We start from the raw sequence: 12,212 nt of genomic DNA on the forward strand, positions 1-12,212 counted from the left end.
AACCTAAAAGAAGAAAGTAATGTGATTTTTTTTTCATAGGGGGATATGGCTCATGAAGTAGATGGATACAGATTTTTTTTTTCCACTAAGAATTGTTTGTAGTTCCTCTCTGCTTCCTTTCCAGGCAGAGAAGTGTATTTCTTGGGAGACTGTGCGTGCCCAATTCTGCTCCTCAGAAGGGTTTTCTTTCACAGATGCGCACTCTTGGACCAGCACTGTGTCCTAAGCTAGGCAAGAATGTACATCTTGGTCATTTGTTAATACTACAAGGCTTAATACAGTCTGTTCTCATAGTGGAGACTCAGGAACAAATTTTGTTTCAAACTGATTTTAATAAAACAGATTTCTTATAACTTCTTTAACTTTCAAAAAACTCTTTTAACTCTACAGAAGTAGAACAGTAAGACTTGCTTCACTGTGCTGGCTCCAGGCCATCCGGACAAGATCGCAAAGTTTCAAACCAGAATGATCACGAGTACTCCTGTCAAAATGTACAGGCAGGGCTCTGCCCCCATCCCATGTGGGGCCGGCAGAGCCCTGTCTCTTTGCTCCCAAAGCTGATGCTGCAGTGGGGACTAACGCAGCTGCTCTGGCTCTAAAGCTCAAGTCCTTAGCGGCAGCTCAAGGAGTTAGGCAGCTTCCAATTAAATTAAGAGTCAAAAACATCACCCCGGTAGCTTGTCTTATCTGCTTGGAAGGGGATAGAAAAGTCCAGTTACCTGGGACTGTCTCAATATTTCTTACAATGAATAACGGGGAAGCTGTAGTTTACGGCAGGAGATGGCCTAGGGCTCCTGTCTGTGACAGATTACACCCAGGGGCGAGCCTGGAGTCGGGACAGCCCCTGCCTACTGTGCTCTCTGAGGGAAGAGACTAGAGCCATAACGTTCCTCGCTCGGATTCAACAGCGCAAAACACCAGAGATCATTTTTCCTCTTTGTGACGAGAGCTTGCTTGCAAACAACCTGCATGGCATCAGGCTTCCTACAACCAGCTTTAACCAAGTGTCAGTGCCGGGGGGAGAAAAGAACCACGCTCCTACGCCCACCTGTGTGCTTCTGCACCTGTTTGTTACACAGCTAAAGAAAAACAGAACATGGAGGCGAATGGCAGGACACTACCACGGGAAGGAACAAGTAACGGGCAGAAGGTACCTCATCTATTCAACTTTTATGTTAAACCAGTGACCAGTAAATGTCCTTAGCAATGGAAAGCGTGGGGCCAGCCCACTAGACAGGAGGCTGTGATCCCTGCCCGTCAGCTTCCATGTTCTGCTGCTCGCTCTGCTGCTGGAACTCCAGGCGGGTCTGGCGGTTGGACTCCAGCAGTTCCTTCAAGCAGGCATGTAGATAATCATTCTTCTCCTCCAGGTGATCCAAGCAGGAGTTGATCTGGTCCAGCATGGAGTTTATTGCTGCATATTCTAAAAGGAAGGGAAATAAGAGACTGAACGATGCAAGTACGTTGTCGCTGCAGTCGGTGAAAGCAGTAAAAGCTTTTGCAAAACGTGCCCACAGCATTTTGGTTCTTATCTGCCACTGGGTGGGTCAAGTACGATGCAAATGAATCCTACAGGTATTGAATTCACTGGTCAAACGAAACCAACGGGAAGCTGGAGAACTGGTAACAAGATCAGAGGCACGTTACCTGTGAGCAGTCCAGACCCATTCTGGGCATATCTGACAGCCTTTGATCTCATGCATAAATAGCTGAGCACAGGCTGCCTGATAGTATGTGGTGATCCGTGCTGCTACGGGACCAAATAAATCCCAAGGACGAGTTAGCCTTTGTAGTTGCCCTAGGGATCATCTTTCCTGATGAGGATGCAGGCATTCTGGCAGTGTGCCCAAGTGTTTACATTCTGTAAATTACTTGTCTAAGGTTCCCAGGCTGGGATGTGACTCACGAGGGCCTGGTTGGGTTCACGCTGCCAAAACATCACTGCCATTGCTGTGGCAGGAGCAGGGATGAGCCCCAAGGGTGCTGGTAGTGCCACCATCCTTTCCAAAGGGAGGTAAGTGTGAAGCACCACGTCCAACGTCCAACCGCAGCATTTTCACGCACCATTAAAGCTTTGGGTAATTTGAGTTAAAACCAAACTAATTCAAAGTAATCCTAATAGATGGTTTTCTTGTTAGTTTCTTATTTAAAACATCTGTTTAAAGTGCAGGAGTGTTAGTTTCAGTACAATGGCATTTCACAGTGATGCATATTAATAATGCTAATCAGATGACAGCCTGTGCTGCTGCAGTGAAACGCTTGCTTTCGGATTGTGCCAAGCAATATTCACAGTCCTAGAGAATACCCAAAAGCCAAACTGGAAAACCAGAGGAGATAAACCTCTGCTGACACATTACTTAGGAACCGCCAATTTCGCATTGGCTGAAACCCTGGCTTACAGGGGACCCCAGGGAGCACCAGTTCTGTGTTCCTTTCTGAAACTGCACAGGCTGAGTGAACGCAGGGAGGCAGGCATCAAGCTGTGACCCAGGGGATGAGGGTTGTGAGGATCGTGGGTAGGGCACGGGGAAGGAGGCCTGTGTGGGTGGGACAAGCCCACAGCTCACCGGCTGGCGCTGGCTCTTCTCCCTGAGCAGCTGGGAGAGCACCAGAGCCAAGCATGACACACGCAGCGCCTAGCTGGAGTGGTGCTCTGAGCCAATGGGGAATACAGAGAAGGGGATGAGGATGTGTGTACCCTTGTAGCAAGCTCCTAGGGATGAAGGTGAAGCCGTGCTGAAATCCCCCAGCCTCACAAGCCCAGCTTTGCCCCGCTCAGCTGCTGAGCCCAGACAGTTTTATAGGCAGGGTTCCCAGAGCCCAGCACAGCAAGCTCAGGCGCTGCCAGTGCCAGCAGGAAACTCGGTCTTCCTGGGAGGCAGAGGGATGATGCCAGGGAGAGCCCACACTGCAGCTCGGGGGCATGCAGGGGGTGGAGAACACGGGGCAACGGGACTCTGCATCAGCACCCCGTGGTCATGCTGGCCCCAGGCCCCCGAATGTCCATGAGTAACGGAGCTCCTCAGCTCGATGTAGGATTTGATCTGCGTGTGATGCTCCATGTTCCGATTAACAGCGACAAGACCCGAAGCAGATACAACAGCTAATTCTGACAACTAACATTATTCACTAGCTTGGTCGAGAAGGCTGTAATCACAGTGGGAACCTAATTACTCTCAGTGCCTAGAGCTCCAGAGAAGGCCATTTAAGTTGTGCAGCTCTCAGAAGTGGAAAAAAAAAATCATGTAAAAACATTTTATTTGATTGACTTCTGCTAGTTGCAAGCTTGGTTTATTTTTAAGGAAAATTAGCCACCTCTTTTAATGAATGTGTTGACCGAGAGTACGGCAATCACATTGTTTAGTCCCCTGCATTTTAACAGGAACTGTTGCCAAAAAAAAAATAAATAATTCCTATTTAAGGTCAAGGAAGTGATCTACACTTAACTGAGTCTCAGCACAACTAAACCAGGAAATATCTACAGATCTTTATGACCAGCTACAGCACACAAAACCCCAGCCTATCACCAGCAGAACACTTAATGGAGAGACTTGATAGGGATCAGATTTGGTGACTTTCTCCACCACAGCTACTCTTAGCTCTTCAGAAAGTTTCAAACACAAATACTGAGGGACGATGCAGAGCGGTGACAACTCTCGGGGTATCACAGATCAGAAACGACCTCCTGTCAGGGCAGGAGGGTCCCAGACACAACTATGAGGTTCACTGACGCAGGTCACATCTGGAAACCAAAGGGTCTTTTGGGAATCGCAGTGTTAGGGATTGGAAGGGACCTTGAAAGATCATCTAGTCCAATCCCCCTGCTGGAGCAGGAACGCCTAGATCAGGTCGCACAGGAAGGTGTCCTGGTGCGTTTTGAATGTCTCCAGAGAAGGAGCCTCCACAACCCCCCTGGGGATCCTGTTTCTGAGCTCTGTCACCCTCACTATGATGAAGTTTCTTCCCACGTTTAAGTGGAACCTCCCATGTTCCAGCTTGCACCCATTGCCCCTCGTCTGGGAAAGCGTAACTCAACTCTTCACCATTTTCAAGAGTGGCGATGTGCTTAGCCTTTGGAAGACTTCCAGTTTTACGAGTGACCCACCCAGACACACCACAGCTCTGCTGTCCTCTCATCTCCTCAAACACCTTTACCCTGACGGGACAGAACCAGAAGCCCCACGAGCCTGGCACCGCAGCAGCGCCCGGAGGCGGGCTCAGCCGAGCCGATTTACCACAGCCCCGTTCCCCAGCCCCTGCCTCTCCCCGATCTGCCCGTGTCACCCGCGCTGCGACTCCTGAACGCGAACCTCCTCCTCCTCCTCCTCGCTCATCCCCGGCCGGCGGCGGCCCCACGCACCTTCCTCCCCGAAGCCGTCCCCGGCCCCGTCCCCATCCCCGGCCCCGTCCTCGCCGTCCCGCCCCGGGGGGCCCAGCGGCGCGGGCGGCTCCGCGTTGGGTCCCGCCATCGCCGCGCTGCCACGCCCGGGGGCGGGGCGGCCGGCGGCCAATGGGAGCGCTGCGTTCCCCTCGCGTCACGCGGGCCGGCGGGCAGGAGCTGGGTAAAGTTTGTGGTTAGCGTTGTGCGGGGCGCGGGGCGCGTGGGAGGGTGGGGTGCGCAGTGCGGGCACCTGGCGGGGAGGTCGCCCCGCACGCTGCGTGCGGCTTTTGTTCTTCGTTTCCTGGGTGTTTTCCCCAAATGAATTACCAACGTGAAGCTGTTGCCTCGCCCTGCGGTGTCTTCGCTCCCTCAAGGCCTTCCAATCCATAACCACTGCAAAGTGCATTTGGATGCATAATGAAGTTGGTCTCTAGGACCACCATCGCCATCCAGTGATTTTTTTTTTTTCCCCAAGAAAACTTATCTGTGTGATCAGGCCTGCACCTCCTGCAGACAGAGCGTCCCGCGGCGCCATGGCTGCAGCAGACAGATGCCTGTGCTGCTGAGCTCCAGGCTGCAGCCGTGCACCCTGCTGCTGTCACCGGTTCTGTGTGGCTGCTGGGCGGTTCACACCAGCCCCGGGTCACCTTTGCTTCTCCTCTGCCCCAAAATAACGAGTTCATTTTGTCTTTCCTTGTCCTTGACACACTATCAGTTGTACTTTACGCAGCCTGAGGAAGCCTAATCATTGGAGAATTTTTTCATCCCTGGGAGAGATGTCACAGGGATGGAAATAACTCGCAATTAGAGCATTAAGTTAAACAGCTCAAACCCAGTTCCAAGACTCCATAATTAAGTGGGTATCTGGGGTGAAGAAGAAAGATAAGGTTATGTCCTCATCTGACATCGCAGCCGGCTCTTTTCCTTTCTGCAGAGGCACCCACGGCAAACTGGGCCCCTTGCTGTGCCCTAGGCAGGGGAATTGAACATTAGTATAATGAATACTGTGACTGTAATGGAAAACGGGGATGATTCGCAGTGTGAAGTGTTGCGTTTGCACTGCGGGTACCTGCGGGTCAGACGCAGCAACCCCGCCGGGCAGAACGCGCCTTCAGAGGACACATTATTTAACTTCAACCTTACAATTCGGCGTCTTCTCAGCGAGCCCGGATTTAATAAACACCGCGAGGAAGCCGGCCCGCGTCGCTGTGCCACCAGAGAGGCCCTCAGCACTCACACAATCTCCCCGCACCCGCCTGGGGCGGCTTTGAACCGCTCCTCTTTCACTTTTAACTCCGTTTACCTCAGCGCGGCGGCCGCCATTTTGTGGGCGGGGAGGCGCCGCGGGGCGGCCGCTCGGAGCCCCCCGCCCCTGCGCGCCGTGCCCGCAAGATGGCGGCTGCCGGCCGGGCCTGGAGGGCCGCCGTGCTGCTGTCGCCTTGGCGGCTGCGGGCCCCGTGCCGAGCCTACGGCGCTGCGGCGGGGGGCGGCGGCGGCAGCGGCGGTCGTCGCTTGCTCCTGGGCGCTGCCTTCGCCCTGGGTGGCGGCACCGGTCTCTACTTGGCGGCGCAACACCGCCTGCGGGAGCACTCGGCCGCTGAGGTAACGCGCCGCCGGGCCCGCTCGTTGCCTGCGGCGGGTCTCGCCTTCCCTCCGCCGCGCTCCCTGGCCTCAAGGCCGGCCCCGAGGCTTTGTCCGCGCTCCCTCAGTCCCTTCCTTTGCCTCCTTGTCCCCGCAAGGCCAGGGCCTGGCGGCGGGGAGCCTCCCGGGGCCCAGGGGAAACACTTCCAGGGGGGCGCGGAGCGGGTTCTGTCGTCTCTGAGGACCACACGGCCGCTTTTGCTCAGTTTTCAGTCAGGAAACCGCTTAAAATTATGTAAATATTTTTTACAGCCGCGCTCTTCTTGAGCGGTTGTACAAAGTGCCTGTCAGAACTGAGAGCTTGCTGGGGATGTGAAGCCGCATTCTCTGTTAGATAATTGCTGCTTTTTGCCAGCACCCACGGAGAGTTGTGTAACCAAATAAGTTGCAAATAAGAAGCAAAGTGAGATGGCTGCGTTTGTTTTATAATGTATGACTACTGGCCAGCACGTGTCAGATTGCTGAAGTACCAGCAGTGTTGGGAAACATCCCTGCTGCGATGCTTTGCTCTCTGTGCTACTCCAGGTTCTCCTCTCTGAGTTGAGGATAGGTTGGTTAATCCCAGGAAACTGAATTTAGGCCAATGCATGCCTAAAATCTTCATGTTCCGGCAGATTTTACCTCTGTGTTTCTATAATCAATTGTGGTATAGTACCGCCACCCCTTGCTGTAGTGTGATCAACAGCAAAGTCTCTTTTTCTTCCCATGCTGTGTGCTCCACAAAGGCTATTGGGTGGGGGGGGAATAGAATTTAAAAAGCCTTTTTTTTTTTTTTTTAAAGACCGTTAAATACAATTGTGATTTTCCTCAGTTACGGAATTTTGTGTAGAACAGTAAGCTGTCAGTATCTAACTTCTTTTTCTTGGCTGTGAGTAGCAATTTTCAACAGGTTAACTAGAAGTTTAGAAAAACAGGTGATTTGTGATGTCATTTGAAGAAAGCATCTGTTAGCAGAGAGATTTTAATTATCAGAAGTTGAAATTCAATGTCAATGACTAAGACTATAACAAAGATAAGGGTTAAATAAAGATAATGTTTCTATTTAATGGAAAGTTAAAGCTTGTGGTCTCTTCCTTCCCCAGCTGCCTGCAGGGGACCTGCAGCTTACCCTCTACCAATATAAAACATGCCCTTTCTGCAGTAAAGTCCGAGCTTTTCTTGATTATCATGGACTGCCCTATGAAATTGTGGAAGTGAACCCGATAATGAGGAAAGAAATCAAATTCTCTTCCTACAGAAAGGTGCCTATCCTGCTAGCTAACGCTGGAAGCACTCTGGTAAGTCTTACCATGCTGAAAGCTTGATTTCCCCTTAAGCAGTGGTTTGGAGGTTTTTATCTCTCTGTGCTTTGTTACATGCAGTATAATCTTCAAATCACATTTTATTCTCTCAGGAGCTTAAGATTTGTTCCTTGCTTTGTGGCATCCTATGCCCTGGTCTAATTAGAGTTTAAGTCTTTCTTCCAAGGTGTGTTATTTTGTGTAGTAACTCTGTAAGCCAGTGCTTGTTTGGCTTCTATCAGCCCTTAAGCAGGACATGTTCTGTGCCAGAGGTAAAAAGAATGGCTTGTATCTTATGAGATCTCAAGACTACTGACAATTCAACTATCTGTGGCTTTTTTAATGTCAGTGTTGCTTTTCTATTTGCTGCAAAAAGCCTAAATCCAAAACCTGCTAGTATTGCTTGAGTACCTGGCCCTTAGGTCCTCTCTTGTCACGATGAAGGACAAATTTGAAATGATACTCTAAAATGATCACTGCAGAGATCTGCATGAGGGCTTTAGGCTTGCAGGATGGCCGGTGGAAATGGATGAAGGGAAAAGGGGACTGTGGTACTAACTTGGAACCTTAGCATGAGGGGGAAAAGGCTTTGGAAGATTTCCATTTCAATTTCACCAGTTCCTTTTAAAAGTTTGTCTTAATTCTGTTTTCAGCAATTGAATGACTCTTCAGTGATCATCAGTGCAATAAAGACCTATCTCATTTCCAAGTAAGAAAAGGGGGTGATGGGAGAAGAGTTGAATGTGATTATCTCCAGAAAACTGGAGCTTTAGAAGACTCTTTGAGTCAGTTGTTAGTGTCTTGCTGACCTTAGCCTCTGAAGCTATGGGTGTTTGGCCAGCTGACTTGGCCGTGATGGAGCGAATGATGCATGTATATGTTGGGATGCGTGTGCAGTGAAACACATCTTCTACCTTTCAGAACTACTCTTTTTCACCTGTGAAATTCTCTTTGTGTAAAACCTGCTTAAATGTGGACTAGAGTTAGTTCTGGAACTAAGCTTACATTTAGCCATACCATCTAGAGTGAAATTGTTGTACCTGTGTCCTTTGGATCCATACTAAAAACATTTGACAATTGTGAGAAGCTCTATGCCTGCAAAAACTTCCCATCTGGCACAGAAAAGTAATGTATGCTAATAGTGGTTATTTGAAAGTAGCTGTTGCAGCTAGTTTCAAATTGGGAAGCTCACGCACTTGTCTTTAGACTAATACATCAAATCTTTTGATCTCTTCTTTGCTCTTGCCCATTTTTGTAGCAGCCAAATCAGGTGTGAACTGTGTTTCTGTCCACAGGAGGAATAGCTTAGAAGAGATTGTGTCCTTTTATCCTCCTATGAAAACTGTGACTGATCAAGGCAAGGAGGTATTTGAGTATGGGAATAAATACTGGCTCATGCTGGATGAGAAGGAGACAAAGCGAGTCTATCCTGTCAAAGAAGTGAGAGTGTAAGTGCTTTTAAGTTTCTGGGTCCTCCAAGTAAGCTTACAGCCTACTACTCCCAGATATCCTCAGGGGTGGTGCATAAGTAAGGTCCTGTGGGTACTGACTACTCCTTTAAACACTCCCTTGATATTTAAAACCTCGGTAGCTATGGTGTTTTGATGTGTATTTTGCATAATTTGAAACTATGTTGTTAGATGGTCTAGTTCCCACCGTGGTGGTCACACTACCCTTCAGTTGCCTCCAGTTTCCTTCTTGGCCTTTCCTTTATGTCACAGAGGAATGCTATGGAGTACTCGTTTCCCAAGGCTGTACTTTCTGCTTTAGTTCTCCTATTGGGAGGAGGAGCTAGTGCTCTATCTTTAGTCTTAATTTTAGATAGAGATTGAAGGAGCCTTGCCAAAGTTACTGCTCCTGAGTGCATTTCAGAGAGGTCACCAGAGCACAAGGCTGGGTGGGATTTTGATGTTACTTGTCCTTGGTACAAACTCTGGCTAATGTCACTGTGATTCTGTCTGCCTCCTGTAGCCCTGCAGTCCCTACCTTACTCACTGAAAAATCTCTTTTGAATGCCTGCAGGGAAGAAATGAAGTGGAGAAAATGGGCTGACGATTGGCTGGTTCACCTCATCTCCCCCAATGTCTACCGTACCCCAAGAGAAGCCTTCGCGTCTTTTGATTACATTGTCCGTGAGGGAAAGTTTGGCACCGTGGAAGGTTTCTTTGCCAAGTACATGGGGGCCATTGCCATGTTCTTCATTAGCAAGAGGCTGAAGAAAAGGTTGGTACCACTGAACACTAAATACACAGGAATAGCTCCCTAACTGCTTTAGCTATGAACTCCAGAGGTCAAAGGGCAGAAGCTCAGTATTTTAAACCAAACCGTTTCATGCAATGCGAGTAATAGCTGTACTTCTTTACCCAGAGGTACTGAACCTCTCTACTCGTCTACTGTTTATTCACTGGCTGTCCCCTTCACCTTAAAATACCTTCCTAATTCCTCAGCCTGTAAGATTAGAGATGATGAAAGGTTAAAGAAAGAAACAAACTAGTGTCTTCAGGCTGGTTCTCTTCTTTATTTAGACATCACCTCCGAGATGATGTCCGACAAGACTTGTACGAAGCAGTTGATGAGTGGGTAAAAGCCATCGGCAAACATCGACTGTTCATGGGTGGAAACCAGCCGAATCTTGCTGACTTGGTAAGGGGCTCATTCCTCTATCTGTAGTGACCTATATTACAAATTGTTTGGTTGCTGATCCACGTGAAATGGTGAATATGAATATAGGCAGAGAAGGCGAATTATGTGAGATATATGTCCTTTGTGCAGTAACACAATTCCCACACGAAAGGGGCTTAGAATACTTGTGTTAAAATAGGACATTTGTTGTTTTCCTCCAGAGAAATGTTCCCTAAGACAGAGCCCACAGTACCCTTCTGCAGGTGGATGTTACAGATTTTGTGGAAGCGTGATAAAAGCAGGTTACAAGCCAGAACACGGCTCTGACTAGTGAGTGCTGAACAGAGCCTCACACCTGCACAGGTTTTATTACACTCAGTGCTGCTGGGGTGTCTTTGCAGGCAGCAGAGCAGAGTGGAGCATGATTCATTCCCTGCACCAGCAGTTCTCCCTGGAATGCAAGTGAAGCATTTTCTACCAGGGCTTGCTACTGAGATGGGATTAACTATTGCCCCATAACTGCATGTAGATTTTGTGTTTACTTACCATTTCCTCATGGAAAAAGCATGTGCATTCTTACTATTTTTCTGCCCGCTCAGTCTTCCTTACTAATCAGAGTTGCGGAGTAGATGGCAGAGCAGATAAAGAGCCCTTACTCTCTAGGCTATCGAGGCACTCTCATTGTTACCCTAAGCTATTCTCCACCACTGACTTTCTCAGTGTTGTTCTAATCTTCATCCTCTGGCACAGGCTGTATATGGGGTCCTCCGAGTCATGGAAGGGCTGGAAGCCTTTGACGACATGATGGTTCACACCAAGATTCAGCCTTGGTACCAGCGCATGGAAGAAGTCATTCAAAAAGCTGAAGTTGCAGTCTGATGCCAGCTTCAGCTGCCTTTCTGAAGTACTTGCATGGAAAATGCTTCAGAAGGAATGACGTTTTATTTTTTAAAGAGTTGAATGGACTGGTCACACCTAATGGACTGACACGCAGGTACAGAGACTGTCCCATTTAGGGTCCTAAGTCTCAGCGAGCAAAAGGGATCCAGCTGTGCACAAGTTTGAATGTGATATTTAGAAGGATGGGGACAGGTAAAAGGAAGGGACCTTGGACACTGCTGGAAAGGAGAAGCTCTGACTGAACTGAAGAGTGCACTGAACAGGCTTCTTTTAGGTGAGAGCCGTGCTCAGAGCAGGTTACTGTAAAAGCAAGCTGCTTTCCTGGCTAGTAAGTGTTACGGCCATATCAGATACAGTAGGTCTGAGCAGCTTTTGCTTCAGGCTGTCTTCCTCCATTCATCCATGTCATCCGAAGTGTTTTTTTGAGTGAGACACTGGATACTAGATTTTAAATGACTCTTAATTTTTCCTGCAATAGAATCCAGTAAGCCCAGTGCTGAGGGAACTGGAGGAATCCATGACACTGGCAAAGGCATCCTTCCTAAGTCAGAAAAGATGCTGCGCTTGACAGATTATAAGCTTTTACTCTTCCATGTAAACGGTTCTTTCACTACCTGGTTCTGTACGGTCTGCAAGGATAAAGGCTATTTCTGTGCCCTTTGTGAGATCTGTGAATTCTTACCTGTAATGCCCCCAACTCACACCCTACACAGAAATCACTCATGCAAAACAGTTAAAGATTTGTCTTGCATGACGTCTCTCTGGAATACCCCTGAAAGTCTGTTTGTTTTGGAAAACAAGAAGGATTAAGAGGAATCTGCATCCTTGGGATCTCTAGATGTTTCTGTCATACAGGAGTAACAAAGGGTTTGCTGTTGTAGCACTCGAATTAGGAGCGATCACTGGGGTTATCGTCACGTGTAATGTAGTCTACTGAGCTGTGCTCTGCAGAAGGGCCTGATGTTTTTCCCAGTGAGAGAGAATAGAGGTTTGAATGCAAGCGATCCTCTCTGCAGCCCAAGGCTTAAACTTCATTAATTATCAGTTTCAAAAAGTTGTTTCTGCAGAAGAAAACATACATTTCAAGGAAACTGCTTTGTTGACATTACGAGTGCAGCTGGAAGCTGTCTGTAACGCAGTGACTTGCACTTCGTGAGTTGGGGGGAGCTTTATTTGTATAACAACAGCCGTTGTGATAGTTCTATTGTTTTTTTCCCTAAATGTACAGAAATGGAAGAAATATCAGCAGGAAAACTAGTTACAAATTCAGTTATACGCTGGGGAGAAAGAGAATGTTTACAGTAAAACCAGCTGGTTTGGTGCTTTTTTTTGTCATGACTCACTGCATTTGTTAAAGGTGTTCTGTAGTACCAAAAGAACAAAGTTCG

The 12,212-nt window shown here is 48.4% G+C and overlaps 2 protein-coding genes across 2 annotated transcripts; one reads left to right on the forward strand and one right to left on the reverse strand.

The window, feature by feature from the left end:
• Positions 1-312: 312 nt before the first annotated feature.
• Positions 313-4,517, reverse strand: BBLN (bublin coiled coil protein). Its single transcript, XM_083807896.1, has 2 exons — positions 4,361-4,517; positions 313-1,423 (listed from the first exon to the last, which is right to left on the reverse strand). Exons 1-2 carry the CDS (start codon positions 4,467-4,469, stop codon positions 1,230-1,232), a joined length of 303 nt encoding a protein of 100 aa, XP_083664022.1. The 5' UTR covers positions 4,470-4,517; the 3' UTR covers positions 313-1,229.
• A 1,187-nt stretch (positions 4,518-5,704) lies between these two features.
• Positions 5,705-11,481, forward strand: PTGES2 (prostaglandin E synthase 2). Its single transcript, XM_083807892.1, has 7 exons — positions 5,705-5,983; positions 7,105-7,299; positions 7,956-8,011; positions 8,598-8,750; positions 9,325-9,525; positions 9,828-9,945; positions 10,675-11,481. The coding sequence occupies exons 1-7, from the start codon at positions 5,774-5,776 to the stop codon at positions 10,801-10,803; spliced, it is 1,062 nt and encodes a 353-aa protein (XP_083664018.1). The 5' UTR covers positions 5,705-5,773; the 3' UTR covers positions 10,804-11,481.
• The last annotated feature ends 731 nt before the right edge of the window (positions 11,482-12,212 follow it).

This window comes from Anser anser, assembly GCF_964211835.1.
Source record: "Anser anser genome assembly, chromosome: 21".
NCBI lineage: Eukaryota > Metazoa > Chordata > Aves > Anseriformes > Anatidae > Anser > Anser anser.

Coding starts and splice junctions, on each gene's coding strand:
- PTGES2 (XM_083807892.1), top strand. CDS start 5,774: ATGGCGGCTGCCGGCCGGGCCTGGAGGGCCGCCGTGCTGCTGTCGCCT. Junction 7,300..7,955: donor CTAACGCTGGAAGCACTCTG/GTAAGTCTTACC, acceptor TTCTGTTTTCAG/CAATTGAATGACTCTTCAGT. Junction 8,751..9,324: donor CCTGTCAAAGAAGTGAGAGT/GTAAGTGCTTTT, acceptor GAATGCCTGCAG/GGAAGAAATGAAGTGGAGAA.
- BBLN (XM_083807896.1), bottom strand. CDS start 4,469: ATGGCGGGACCCAACGCGGAGCCGCCCGCGCCGCTGGGCCCCCCGGGG. Junction 1,424..4,360: donor GGACGGCTTCGGGGAGGAAG/GTGCGTGGGGCC, acceptor CCTTCCTTTTAG/AATATGCAGCAATAAACTCC.